The sequence below is a fragment of the Ambystoma mexicanum genome, chromosome 2q (genome assembly GCF_040938575.1).
Source record: "Ambystoma mexicanum isolate Mex_15411 chromosome 2q, UKY_AmexF1_1, whole genome shotgun sequence".
In the NCBI taxonomy this organism is placed as follows: domain Eukaryota; kingdom Metazoa; phylum Chordata; class Amphibia; order Caudata; family Ambystomatidae; genus Ambystoma; species Ambystoma mexicanum.
The window spans coordinates 544,908,526-544,924,097 of NC_090924.1; the positions used below are offsets into that span (position 1 = coordinate 544,908,526).

At 43.8% G+C, this 15,572-nt stretch overlaps 1 protein-coding gene across 1 annotated transcript in view; it reads left to right on the forward strand.

Moving 5' to 3' along the window:
* Positions 1–15,572, forward strand: part of GARS1 (glycyl-tRNA synthetase 1) — a 279,785-nt gene that overhangs the window by 240,549 nt on the left and 23,664 nt on the right. Inside the window, exons 14-15 of the mRNA XM_069647695.1 lie at positions 366–475; positions 1,553–1,646. Coding sequence (XP_069503796.1) covers positions 366–475; positions 1,553–1,646 — 204 coding nt within the window. The remainder of the gene's footprint in view (positions 1–365; positions 476–1,552; positions 1,647–15,572) is intronic.

The window sequence follows — 15,572 nt, forward strand, 5'->3', positions numbered from 1 at the left end:
CTTGTCGTTCTGTCCATGCTACCCATGTTTAAGAGTGTTGGCCTTCCCTTCTTGTCAGTAATTTTAGCTCTCCTCTCCCTACCCCCCCCCCATGGTTAGTTGTTTCAGCATCCTCAACAAAGGGTGACACAGAAGGACCTCCCCTGTCCCAAAAATCAGTAAGAATGCAAATATGCTCTCACTCAAATGAAGCCAGTCAAGGAACATTGACAAAATATTTCCTAGCAGAATGCATAAAAGATGCCCATGATTTGAACTAGTGTTACAGATAAGAATTATAATGTAGAAGTAACTTATCTAAATTTCAGAACTTCCTTAATGAAATGTATTTACAGTCTCATATAAAAAATTTTTTTTTATTTCAGTTGAAGAAATTGTCCCAAATGTGATTGAGCCTTCCTTCGGCCTCGGTAGAATAATGTACTCCGTTTTTGAACACACATTCCATGTTCGAGAGGGTGATGAGCAGAGGACAGTAAGTGGTGTTCGTTTTGTGTGCGTTTTTTGTCCTAGATGTGTTTGCTCTGATAGATACGCAATGTGATTGATCAGTGCTCGCAAAATCTTCTCGCCCACTCGTAGTTGACATTTTATGAAGGGGGAGCACCCTTTCCATGCAACTCGACCTTGCTGGAGAGTACAGGCTTGTTTCAAACTTTTTTTTGGCAATTACTGCAATCCATCTTGGTTTGCATTAACTTGCAAATAAATATTTCACTGTGTGTGGCTGGCCTCTGGGTGGTAGCATTGAGCCAACATTTCAGTGTGCTTCTATGACATGCACCATTTCACAGAAAGCACCTGCACCTTTTTTTTGTCAACACCAAGGTAGAGAGTTTGAAAGGAACTCGAACTTCAGGACGAGTGGCATTTTTAAGAATTTGCAAGGCCTGCGGATTTTTATATCCTCATCAAGTATACTGAGGGGACAGGAAAGGTCTTTATTAGGAGTGCATGAGGTTTAGGTTGTATTGCATCTAGCTTTGCTGAATTTGGTTCTATCCAGTAACAGCGACCTAAGTTATTAGGTTTGAACTTTTAATGATCCTTTGGAGTTCATGCCTTCTGGGGATCACCCAAAGAAGTGTGTGAAAATAATTCCGAGCCAGTAGTCCCTGGAAAATTGCAGTGTGGTTGGCAGAACTTTTTTACCCCTCCAAGAACCCAGTTAGAGTTGTATTAAAAGTGGCAACATGTGTTTAAAGAATTCTATAGAATCTCTTCTACTTTCCCACAAAACCGGGCAATAAAAGCAATCATTATTTGTATGGTATTTATTGAGCGCAGACCTAGCTTTGAAAAGCAACATAGCGCTATACAGTGGTATTCAACAATACAGATCCATAATGGAGTGCTTTTCGGATGTAACAGAACAGATTTACAGCAGGGGTGTAGGATACAGAGAGGCACAGGGGAGAGGAGTACAGCTGTACAGGGTGAAGGGGGGGGAAGCAACAAAGTCATAGGAATGTTTCAATGCAAAATGGAAGAAATCATGGGAGGTTAATCTCCTTTTCATCTCTACTAATCTTTTTTGTTTTCTGTTTTCCAGTACTTCAGCTTCCCGGCAGTTGTGGCTCCATACAAATGCTCCGTCCTACCCTTGAGCCAGAATCAGGAATTTGTGCCTTTTGTTAAAGAACTTTGTAAGTGGATATTTAAGTGGTCACTAACCTTTTCATTGAAAAATGGAAGCACATCATTTTGTAAATATACTTTTAATGTGTTTAAGTGCATCCGAGCCCAACTCCTCTTGAGTTTTGGAGACTAGTCTGAATGATACATTTGCACTAATAGAACACATTGACTTCAACTCAAGCAATGTGTGGCATCAAAGCCCTCTGCCTGGTGCACACACTATCTAAACAGACATATGCTTACCTGCAAGCCACACACATGCTTCAGGGTTCCAGATAAGTGGCCTATTTGTCAATTGCACTCCTAAGATCAAGGCAGTACTATTAAATAATAAATTGGGGAGTAACATTAAGTAGGTTCCTGCCGCTTGATGCCCCCCCGCCCCCTTCAATGCTCCATTGATTTTGGTCCGACAGCAGCACCTGCACAAGGTGCTGCAAAGAAAAGCACTATAAACGTTTCATGATCTTGAAGGCCCCAAGGACAACAATTGCATCTCTTCATGCACCCAATTGAATGGAAGTATGAAGTAAAGCCAAAATATCAATTTTAAAATTAGACTATGTGTACTTGATTACAAATACTGTACTCCAGAATGCATACGAATAGAAATGCCAATTTTTCCCTTAGCTTCCAAAAGTAGTAATTCAATACTCCTGCTTATTTTTAGTAGTTGTCAACCACCTATGATGAATTGTCTTTCCACCCCATAAGATCCAAGGTTTCTGTGATAAGAGAGTCTACTCACAGGGCTGTATGCCTCTCCCTCTCACTGACTGTCCTTCTGTGAGCTGATTTAGGGAAGTATTGGAAATGGCCAAATATTGATGGTTAGGAGGATCGTGAATCCTCCTAACCAATCCTTATACTCAGATTTGAGAAATGTGTCTCTAACAGGCACATCAAACTCTGATGTAGAATGTTTAACGCACTGGATAATATAGACACCTCTTGTAAATATCTGATAACCAACCCATATGTGATAAAAACTAAAGTTGTGAGATTGGTGTAAACAGTGCGAGAAAATACACAAGTATGAAGCATACAACCATAAGTATGTAAACAAAGTTAAATTGCCAGAGAATTTCTCTGTTTTCGGATCGTAGGATCCGAATGACATATCTTAGATTCAGGCTAAACATCTTGTGTACCTTGGACATAATGGGCCCCCAACGGGGGGGCTCAAGCCTGGAGACAGAGGCTGCTGTTTGTGTAACGCTGAGGAGGAGTCATGGAAACATTTGATTTTAGAATGTCATGAAACAAGGTGTCTGGGATATCGTTGGTTGCAGCTGTATGTATCTGACATTAGTGGACGGGGCTGAGAGGTTATGGGCTTTACTGTTTGTTGATGGAAACAACCCTGTAATCATTGCACTTAAAGTATACCACCTGCTAGGTGAAAATATTATTGAAGGATTTTCGACACTGATTGCTTAATTGGTTGTATTTATTGCACAGACTCTCTTTATTGAGAAAGCATAGTCGCTGCTATGTAACAAGAAAATGTTTTTATGATAAGTATTTTTAGACTATGATTAATTGGTAGTATAGACAGTTTGAAGAATATAGTTTTTTTCTTTACTGTAATTAGGATTATGTTGAAAGCTGGATATGTGTGTAGGGTTTTGGAAACATCTAATCTTACAATATAATAAAAGGCCAGATGTAGGTGTGTCCCAGTATGTTTGTCCAATGCGGTCATAGCGTCACCTGTTGCCACCGCAAGAGGGAGCTGTTGCCTTAGGATAACCGGCCTTAGCTTCAGCTCATCCATTCTCCTGCTTGCTTCATGTTTGTGCGTCCTGTTGCTGTTTTCTGTGCGCCCTAAGGCCTGCGGGCATGTGGCGCCTCATAAAAATAAAAAATAAATACATAATGGTCCCTACTGTGTAAATGAAAACATGCACTTTGTCCGGTGTACACTGGCTGCGACACTAGTGTCACAATACAAAAAATAAGTGTGCTTCTTGGGGACATTTTTCTTTTTTGCAGTTGTCTCACCAAGGATTTGAATGGGACCTCCCAGCATACTTGTCTGTCCTGGAATTCTTGTTGAGGTAAGTAAAGCCGTTTTAGCTTCACTTACCTGATCATTTCATTTATTTTGGTGGGACTGGTCACCCCTTCAGGCTACCAGTGAAGGCAGGCTGGGTCGTCCATTTGTTTTCCTGTATATTTAAATGCAATTTTTAAATCAAACATATACAACCTTAAGCAAAGTGTTAGAAGATGTACTTTGCTTCCCTTTTTATTTTGGACTATTGTGTTTCTTGCGACACCTATAAGCCAAACAATTGCATTATTACAGATGGGGAGAAATGGCATATGAGAAGGGTGTTTGGTTTTTTGCACACCCATTGACTGCCCATCTTATCCAGTTTCTACCCTTCCCCACCCAAATACCTTCTCTTTGGAACGCATTGAGCTGGCTTTAAGCAAGCCTTACCATCAAACTGTGAGCTCGAAGTACCTGGCAGCAATTTTTCAAGGCAGTCTTCTGACCAATGTTAATAACTTCATTGGTGCTGTGAACACGCTACTAATGTAACAACTGCCACTTGATTTATAAGCACTCTGCATGTCTTTCACTAAAGTCCTGTAAAAACAGCATTGGCAAAGCCAACAGTTTTGGCTTGCATATAATATTGGGCATTTGCCGGGCACTGCGATTCGATGCCTAGGTACTCACACCATTTTGCACATGCAACCATCAATGGAAAGTTAATACCACTAGGGCTGTGCCTGGCAAGTGCCTTTCCCATGCCTACACAAATGACAGAATGGCTGGCATTGCCCGTGCTTGTTCCCTTTTGTATGCCAACCATGTTGTGATGCGATAAGCACAGGCTTGTGGTAGTAAACCATGTGTTACATCTTTTTGCGGTGTACTACTTTGCACCATCTTTTTTCACAGCATAATACAGATTTGAGTACCATATACTCAAAACTGCTTTGCCTTGCGATTTAAGTCCTGACCTTTGGCCATATTGCTTTTTGGTGGTCGTCCTACCCACTCAGATCGGAAACTCCCATACATGGGCGTGCATTTTTACAGGGAACTGGATCAGGGGTCGTTGTTTTCAGAGTTCCCAGCTCGATTGGAAGGGAGGGCTACAGCAGGCTCCAGTTACACAGCATGCTCTTAGGCTGCTGGAAATCATCTCGGCTGCTTTTTCATCATCGTCCTCTTTGGTTTTGATTCCAGTGTTCAACTATCTCTTCAGCAGGAGCAAACTCTTATGCAGATACACAGTCAATCAAACAGCCTTGCAATATTCAAACTTGGGGGTTGAGGGGGTTGCCAATCCTTTCAGGACAACCAGCCTTCCAGTTCGAACTGGAATCTTGCACTTGGGCTGGAAGACAAAGGGCTGCAGAGTTTTGGACTCCTCCCTCACTTTCTGCCTTCACAGACACACTGGAGCCTGGGAGGGGGCCGAAGATAGAAATCACACAAAGGAATTTCCCGCCCTGGATGTCGGGGGAAGGAACAAGAAAGGACAAGTAACACTAAAATGGCTAAAAAAAAACAACCGGCCGTTTTGGTAAAATGAGCACTTATGGTGTCTTTAGCGGGGCTGTGCACACAGCCTGCAGTAAAGGTGCACATAATTAATAAAAGGTATCACTGCCACTAGCCAGGGTAATTTTCACTCCAGTTGTGAAACCCCCGCCCAACATTTTTGCTTTTGTCTGACCATCCTAACCTGACTTGTACCGATGGAGCCAAGCCGTCTACTCTAATCAGCTGGGCTTTTGCTCATCTTGTTATGGGGAAACTGACATGCCCTTCAGACTGTCAGTACTGGGAGACTTTGTTTCCCTTAGTATTTAACTTTGTTGCCATTTGTTGGTGAAATTCTATCCGTGCACAGTGTACCATACGTACAGTGCGCAGGGGTCTTTCATTTTTAAGGCACTAGACGCCCTCAAAGGATTTTTGGTGAATATACAATTGTGCCCAGGACAGAGCTTGTGGCAGCAGGTGCTTTTAAAGCATTTCTGACATTTTTTTCTATGGTCTAAACCGCATTTACCGCAGGACAGTGGCCAGTGCCTAACATGGCATGCCATGAGGTCCTTGTTTCTGTCCTTTGGCCATTTTGTCCCTTTTCCTTCCCCAGGTCGAGCAGACAAGGGTAATTCCTTATTTGGTCATGCAGACCCCCGTGCAAACTGAAGCTTTCACAGGCTTCTGCATGCCTGGTGTGTGTGCACCCAGGATGTGGGCTGGAGCTGTCTAGTTCAGTTAGACATCCTGGGTGCCAGGATGTCTGGTGTGCTGGGATGACTGGGACCACCGTGGTCTGGGATTGGGCCACGTATGAAAGGTTGAATGTGAGCAGATCCCCTATTGGTTTCTGTTCGTTTTGGCGTGCAGGAGATTCTGGCTAAGAGAATGCACACTAGAGCTATTCTTCGATCTTCTGAATTCACACTGAACTTAGTAAAGGAGCCAAGTATCCTTAACCGAAGATGCAGATGTTTTGAACCGCTGAAGACACACTGGAAGGTTTGGCACCCTGACCCCGTTGTTGTCCCATCGGAGCACCTGTTTCTCATCGATCACAGAATGACTACAAGGGCGCTTCAACCCGTTGGAGTAGTGGGACTAACTACTCTCTGCACCTCCAGCTTAACCTGCAAACAAGCCTTTTCGTAAGTGTTTCTAGACCTCCCAGTGAACTGGCCAGCTTGTACGGGACCTTTGACTTGGAACCGCCGCCATTTCGACCTGAGACTTTGGGAACTGTAAGCTCTTGGTAGAAGGCACTCGCGACGAGTTTTGTACACCTAGCATTCCTATGTCTGGAATGAGGAGAGTCCGCCTGAACCCAACCCTATGACCATTACAAGCAGCTTCAGGTAAACGGAAAGGTTTTAAGTTTTTTCTTAAAAAGATCCAATGACTTTAACTGAGCCAATCCCTTCACCACAAGTGGAGAAATCGCCACTGTCCCGCCACGGACTGAGGTCCCGGAATGCAGCCCTTGAAAGCCAGAGAGACGCGCAACTGCTGGACTCGAATCTGCAGGCAAGCTGGACTTGACTGGCAAAGTTTGGTCTGGAGTGCGTTGAGGGTCTGTGAGCACTGGCATAACTTACCGGTGGCCCCGGGCACATACATAGACTTTTACGCACAAGTGTCCCCCAATGGCCACTCTCCTTTGTTAGGGTAGCCTGTGCTACCATCCTATCCCTGATTCCTGGAAATAGCTATGCACCCTTGTTGAGAACCTCCTTGAATAGTGGAACTATATTCATCGCTTTAGCCTTCTTCCTGTGACACTACAGTACCTTGAAGAGACCCCTTGTGTACTTAACGCACGATTGAGTGCTGCTGACCGTACTTTTGAGCAAAAGGCTCCACACTTCGTAAGGATTGGACTGAGACTTAGTTAGGGTTGGGAGTCTTGAAGAATGGCCTAAAGTATATTTGCACTCTAGCCCTCTTCTGTTACAGGTTATGGATCTGCCTTGTTTAATATTCCTTTAGGCCAATAGTTAATGTATATACGTTTCCTAGTATAGTGTTGTGTTAGTATTGATAATATTGCTGTGGTTTCACCTTGTGTTGGATTTAAAATGCCTTTAATAAATGTATATGTGTATTGGATTTATATACACCTGAGAGTAATTTGTGGGTCGTTTGAGGTGTGCGCTCATTGTGGACTTTCACCCTCACCCCTCCTTCAGACTGCTGCCAATGCTAACTTGATTGGTCTGGCTTGTCCAGAAGGTTACCCTGTTCCAAGAAACTTGGCTGGCCTTCTGAACTTCTTCCGACCAGGTCACAGTTCAGAAATCCATCTTAACAAATGGTACTTGACCAATAGGAATCTGGGAACCACTAGAATGTTCACTAGTGGTTCCAGAAGTGCTCTTCGTGCTTCTGCATTGCCTCCTAGTCCCTGTCATTCATCCCTCCCTTGGCTACACTAAACACTTCCTCGTCTCAATATTTATACTTCTCCCTTGGGTTGACTAGTGGGTTCCCAGTAGTTATGATTTTGGTTACACGCCTCATGTACATGGGGTTACAAGGTAAGGGAAGGGTAGGTGAGGAGGATTGCATTGGAGTATACCGCGTTCGCCTTTGATAGTCGTCCCTGCTCACACTGGGAAGATCTTTCCCCTATGAGATCCTCCTGCTGAATACCACCCCCAGAGGGACTATTGGGTAGCGGCCTCACCTTACTGACCTCATGGGAAGAGGCTCCCCCTCAGGCAGAAGTGATGACATCCAAGGATTCATCACATGACTTTCCATTTGGCTTCGCAAACTGTGCTCTCAAGCATCTTGTTGCTTTTCCTTCAGGAAACATGGACTAGAAACGTACCTTGCAGCATAAAACAAGATTAGCGCAGTGCAAGGATGAATAAAAGGGTATATATTTGAAACTTGTTTTATATATTTTCTTTGAGCTTCTTGTCAGATCTTTTCAGATTTAGAATGCATTTTGAGGTTTTACAACTTTTTGTAGTGGCAGGGCGGTTTAGCTCATTGTGTCCTTCCTTGCTTGAACTTCTTGAATTGAACTGTCTTCCTCTTGCACCTTCCCCACAAATTACACTCAAATGTCTGGATAGGAGAGCTACTGTTCTAAAAGCAGAGGCATATCAAGGATTGTCTAACAAGTGTGGGGGCTGAAGCTAATGTTGTAGGGCCCACTGCATTGACATTAACATGTGTAACTGCCCACACAGCACTGCTGAGTGGGTATTTACCGATTGTGGGTGTGTTCTGCCTGCTCAGGCCCTACCCTGTCTGCGCCTCTGTCTATATGACAACCAGAAGAATTGGGCAACAATTTGAAAGCTAATTTCTCATGAACCGGACATTGGAGGTCTCCATAGTTAGTGGTGCGGCTTAACGTTGCTAAGTTGTGGGGTCCTTTATTTGTTTTCTTGATTCTTTGCTTGGAGCCGGTTCATGGCAGAGGAGCGGCCTTTTTACCTCTTTTTCCTTTGGAATCGGAGTGTGTGGGCGGCCCAAGTAGTTTGGTTCCTCTGGAGGAGCTGCTGCAGGATGAGTGCAATGGTAGGGGATACAACAGTTTCGCGTTGGTCGGAGAGTGCTGCCGGCACCATTCTGCCTTACACCTTTTACAATCTCCATCTTTGCCTTTGATCTATCAGGTGATCTATTGTGAGCGGAAAAGCTGTCAATTGCTCTATTGGCAGACTGGGATGGGGAGGAGTTTTAGCTTTGACAACAGAATCAACAGTGGAAAATTGACAAAGATTAAGCTCTCCTTCACTGATTTAAAGGGATACAATACCTTCCTGTTATTACTAATACCTAATAAAGGATACCATTAATATTGTACCATTTTCATGCTTCTACCCTCCTCTGCCACTCTCCCACTTCACTTCTATTTTCCATTATTCTCTGATGGCTTCTGCTATACACAGTCATCAGCACCAATAGCATTGGGCAGAAAAGAAAGGCCACCTCAACCCACAAATCTGTCAGAACGGATGACCTCAAGCTGTTAATGAGTGGAAACCGGAGATCAGGCAAAGGCAATCTGGGCCCATGGCCACCGTAGAGGATTAATTTGTAACTTTGGATATGGCAGGTGATCTGAACATCCGAGTTGCCAATCATGTCAGAAGAAATATACTTTATTTTTGTTTTCACCATTAACAGAAAAACACATTTGAAAAATATTAACTGTCATATTAAAAACTGCAAAATGAAAAGGCTTAACCTTTTCTTGCCATATGTTTAAAAGCTGCAGCAATAAACTCGCACAGATCATTGATAAAATGCGGCTCCAAACAGGACAAAACAAAGTTCATAGCATCGAAGACATGCCTGATATGATTGGCAATAAAATGACTTTTCTGCCAAAGATGCACCAAATCCAATAACTTTGGGCAGATAAAGCGATTCAAGTCCTCCTCAATTCCACAGACACCTATACAATGCTTGGTGTTTTACAACCCCATCATATGTGCCCTCAGAGGCAAAATGTTCAATCGCACCATTGCAATGATGCGCCTTTGCACTGGTGAGCGAATAACGCTCAAAAAAGAAATGATCATTGTAGGTGCAACGTGCCTTCCTCGGGCACCCCAACATACGTAATTTTTCCATACTATTAATTGCAAATTCAAAATGTCTCTTTCTAGCTTTCGTACAGAGTCGATGCTTTGTCATCAAGCCATTGCTTTGTTCATCAAAGGCAATTCCCCATTGTTTACACATACTGGAGCAGTTCTTATACCAAGGTTAAGTGGCATACGACTTCACCGTTGCTATTTCCTCCCTCACGTTCGCAATGTTGGGGTTTGTCGGAGGGATGGAATGCAACTGGCAAATTTTTAAAAACCCAAATTCGGCCTGTACACCAGTATTTAGAACACCAGCCTCTAGCGCAAGGGAAGCCCCTGGGGTGCTGGTTATCAGACCTAACCGCTTTTTCAGACAAATGTATAAAATACGATCCTATGAGGAACAACTTGCTGGCAAACTAGATCTTGGCCTCAAGGCCTTGAATACACTATCAAAGCAAAAACTGCCAAATGTATGATAAAAGGCCCTGAGCCCAGCCAAACTAGTCCTTACGCGGTTCTCTCAGCGTGCTGCCCACTGTAATTGCTTGCAAACATAACATCCAAATAGAAGTATGAATAATTCACACTTCGATTCACATTATCTATGCACCAATTATTATTTTGCTTTTTGAAACCAAAACCAATTCTTGGTTTTCTTTAGTTTTAATTTTAAACCATTGATTTTAAAATATGTGGATAAATAGTTAAGGCTACTAGCAAGCCCCTTGGGGGTCAGATCTAATAGTACTGCATCATCTGCATAAAGCAGAGTGGGGTACATCACCCCATTCAGAGATGGAGGAAGTGAAGTTGCCCAATGTAAAACGGACATAAAATCCAATAAGAAAAGAATGAATAAAAGTGGAGTCAGGGATAGCCCTGTCAAACTCCTTTATTTGTAAGAAACTTGGTTGGAAGGCCTGCTCTGGAATGTCCTCCTACAAAGGCCCCAGTGTTCAAATATCTGCATTGTCAGGTGCAGCAGAGGTGCTGGAACCCCAGTTTCTGAAGTTTAGCCTGTAGAAGAGCCTGATTAATAGAATCAAATGCCTTTGTAGAGTCCAAAAAAGGCTGCATAGACTACTCCCCTTCTTACCCTCACATATTTATCCAAAACATATGAAAGCACAAAAACATGGCTCGCTGTTGGAAAATGCGTTCTAAATCCAGCCTAATAGAAGGGGAGAATCTTATTTTCCTCTGCCCATGACTCCAGCCTGCCCAGCAAGCAATTAGCAAAACATTTTGAGATGCTGTCTAATAATGAAATAGGACAATAACAATGGGGGTCCGTCCTAGAGCCTTTTTGAAAAATCGGTTTGATTGTGCTCAGAGACCAAGGATGTGGAATGTTCCCTGAGTTATTAAAATGTTTTAGAAGAAGTGGTGTCCACCATTCGGGGAACCATCTATAGATGTCTGGTCTGATGCCATCAGGGCCCAGTGCCATGCCTGGTTTAGTGCCTAAGGTAGCTTTTTACTCCTCAGCAAGTGAGAAAGTGATGCCTAAATTAGCCTTGGATTGGAACAGAGGAATTACAGCCTCTTCAGACATAATAGCCCTAAAGTGTTGGACCCACACACGGTCCAATATAGGACAAACCCAGTCTTGAGCACCATCCCTAAAGCCACATGCCACCAGATTCCAAAAACCTTACATATCATTCTCACTTATGGAGCTCTCTAGTCTTTCCCACTGAGAGTCATTAAACAGTTTTTTCTTAAGTCTCAAGTTTTTTAAATTTGCTCTTGGCCATGAATCTAGCATCCACAGTGCTATTAGCTCTAGCATCAAGCCGTTGCATGAACTTAGACCTACGGCACTCTGCATCAAACCGAACCCTCACACGGGGCCCCTGGCCAATCCTTTAATGGAGGGGTACCAGTATTCCTGCATAAATATACGATTTCTGGCTGACTATTAAAGTAGCAGCCAGGTCCCTCAGAGAAGACTGTAACAGAAAGCTTTCTCTCACTGATTGTACACTGTCCAGTAATTTCAGCCAGCTGCCCTTTGGACAGTTTTCTTGGTTTGTGAGCCAAAATCACATCACTACCCAAAGAAGGTACTGAGCCAATAGGTATGTCGCCATATTCAATTTGATAATTAGAATCGTGATCACTCTCCGGGAGGGCGCTAACCTCAAAGCTCTTCACCCCGAAAAAAAGAATAAATCAACCTGGAAGTCGTTAAAGTGTACTTTCCCTCTTGGCCATAAGTATATTTCGGGGACATCGTCATGGGACCTTCCATTTAATTCAACCAGTGCAGTGGCATTTAAGAAAGAGTCTAGTAGGGCACCACAGGGGTCTCCTTCCATCAAGTTATTACGCTTGTGGATCCCCCATGCGGCTTCTAAGAGCCTATCAGCCGGTGCCCCATGTCTGAGTTTGGCATTAAAGTCACCCATAATGAGTATACCAGACCCATTTTCACACATTAAGAGGTCTGCCAGCCATTCATTTGGAGATATATTCTTTAGGTCCTCCTTTTGGGTGGAGGTAAATATTCCCAATAATCCTTTTCCCCCCCCCTTGTTTTCCTGTATGATAGATATCATAATTTGATCTGATGGTGTAGAAATATGTAGAGGTTCCCAGTACCCAAACCTACGCACCAAGGTGGCAAGTCCCTTGCATAATCTTTCAGTGCCCTCATGTACTGCCAGGCAGGTTATTATCCAATAGTCAGGAACATGCTTCGTCAGCAGAGAGCCATCAAGTAACCATGTCTCCCAGAGGCATAATAAATCAAAATTATCCTATTTAGCCAATCACGATTGTCCAATTTATTGGCCACCCCGCCACATTCCAGCACAAGAATTGTGCAAGTGAGGGAGAGCTAGCCAAATCAATGTCCTTGCTACAGCCCTTCCATTGGTTCATACCTATAATTAACACCCGGCCCCATATAGTTACGTCCAGCCTGAGTAATCCGGGTAGGAGCCAACTTAAGCCCAGTTAAAGTGACCCTGTAAGGGTAAGCTGTTGTGCAAAACTATAAACTATCTCCTATGCCTGGTTTGAGATGTTGATCTGTAAGGGCGATGGCCGCACCGGTCTAAGCTTCAGTTCCTCCCTAGTCGGGTCAATAATCGGACCTTTCGAGGAAACGCAAAGAGGTGAAATGTCAGCTTTTACTAGTAGTGTTTACAAGACCATTGACAAGAATGTTGACGGTGTACCAGGAATTGTGAAGGTGGAAGACTAATGCACTTACATCTTCGTAAACCTCAATACCTGTATCTGCCAACCTCTCCCTACAATTCTGAATGCATGAGCGAAGGTGAGTGTTTGTAAAAGAGAAACAAATATTACAGTCCTTACAATACATGCAGGTGGAAAGAAATTGTACACAGGGAAACAACATGAAAGAGACATCAGTAACACTAAGTACCGGACAAATATCTAACCAGCTTTCACTTATAGGAATTTTTATTTATCTAGGTTAGGACGTTGAAGCAGAAAATTACATTGTTCTCCCTCCAACCCATCAAGGTATCGGTCATGGGGTGTGAGCCATCGACATTCTGTGCCTGAGATGGAGACACTGTAGACAGCCCTGTGCTTCCACTCCTCACCTTGTTCATCTGACCTGCAGGCAGCCGTGAGCAAGAGGGGACAGCAGGAAACCTCACGTGACCTACCGGGCCCTGCTCATGAGACTTATGTGACTTTGAGCCCATAGGATGGCCACAGCATACAACTGAAACTGGAGGGATCGCCTCTGGGGTTGGTTTGGGCACTGCAACGGCCTCTCTAATACCAAATCATGTGAAGAGTAACATGGTAGTCTGTCTCGCCCTCAAAGCAATTGTGGTATGTGAGGCTTCTGTCGTTGAAGCTTCCACAGGTAGACTCAGGTCAAAAGACTGCACCATTTCAGATGTTTTACCTAAACTGCCAAGAGTCCCACTAGGTTGGTGGAAGAAACCTGGTAGCCACAGGGTAGAGACATGTGCACCATGACCTGTCTCAGAATTCGATGTGGCAGACCTTTCAAAATCCTTTTCGCACATGTTGTGATTTTTGTGTCATAACTCATTCAATGTTCAGGGAGTGATCAAATACTGAAGGGATACGCCAAGGGCCTTTCCGCCGGGGTAGATTGTACACCTGCTTCTTCATTGGTTGGTTTAGTGGGGACAGATGGCCATATTCGAGGTGGCTATTAGCAGCCCAGTAAGTAGGGGCATGGCACACAATAATAGCTACTGCCCTATGGCGATGCCATCACAATAGATGACTGTTAGAAACAACGTTAGCACCCTGGGACGGGGCGCTGGTCAATCAGTAGGCTCGGAATGTGAGCTGTACTGTATGGTCAGCCAGCACCCCCTTTCCTTCCTGCTCCCCTTTTACCACTTGGCACCTGTGTAGCTCCCTACATGGATGGTAATGGTGTATTTTATTTTTTCTTTCTTTTACATAAAAAAAAATACCGTTTGTTGTGCAGCTCGGCATCGTGCAGTACTGTTGGCAGTGAAGTCTGTTTTCCATGCTGGTATCGGTCATCAACTTGGAAAACAGACTTCGATAGAAGCTGCACAACATAATGTAAATTCCTTTTTTTTTTTATTTTAATAAAACTGAACCTGTGTAGGAAACTACAAGGAACCTAATGGCAATATTAAATGAGGCGGCACTTTGATCCTGCTGGTAACGGCATCACCCCCCCATATTAAGGGCCCCTCGCTGCGCTCTGGCCCTTAACTTGGGCGGTGGGTCGTTATCAAGAGGGTCTGCCCATAGTCTTGTTTAATATCGCCTCATTCTACCAGGCCATGCCAAATGCATGGATAGCTGGGGACTTTGTGTCTCTCAACCCTAATGTGAGTTGCTGTTGATCTAAGGAATGCCTAGATAAAGGAACAGTTTTTGATAACCGCGTTCCAGGAGGTAATTGCAGCTTTTACCACTTGCTAAACAGCATAGAATAAAAGGGATGGGAGGCCCCTCGATGGCGACCACTAAGATTGATTCTCTTGGAGGGTAAGGAAATAAGCCTTCTATGTGCCTTTCTCCTCACCCATCCTGTAGATCTACAGGGCAAGCTTAGAACAGGGTTCTTTGGAACCTACAAATGACACCCTAGAGTCAGGCTTTGGGGTGCCAAAGCAAGGCAGGAAAGATGGTATCCCCCTGAGGCAACCCTTAACCATATTTGGCAAATCCCTTGATATACCTGATGCTACCCACCTTGTGGTTGTGCTAGCTAAAGACCTGCCACTTGTGGCTCAAATGAATGAACGTCATCTCTCATTGCAGAGTCCACCCACTTGTCTTTGGAACCTTCTTACAAGTACTTGTGGCAAGAAGAGTGAGATGGGAGATCTGGACAAGACTGGCAGTAAACTACATAGTAATTACATGTGGTGCCTCCGCCTCCTGTCATGAGGGGGCTGGAGCCCATTTTAACTTGCCGCCTTCACAGATTCTTGGGATTCCATCGGGGTTCTTTTACAAGCCAAATATAATCCACAATGTTGGAGATTACCAATGATCTAACATTACCCAAAAGTTGCTTACACTAGATTGGGAGTACGTGGCTGGTCTTCAGAGTTAAGGACATGCTGTGGATCTTAGACATCCACAGGCTCAGAAGTAGGTTCGCTTTTTGAGCCAATGCACAAGGCTACCCTAAAACACTTAACCTACAACACTTCATTCCTGGTAGCTATCACCTCGATAAGATAAGTCAGTGTCCTACAGGCCTTATCTGTACAAGACCCCTTCATTGTCATCCACAAGGACAAAGGTGGTTCTTAGAATACATCCTAAGTTCTCCCCAAAAGTCATATCTAAGTTCCATGTTAACCAGTCAATTGAACTACCTTTTTCTTTCTCCAAACACCATCTAACTCAGT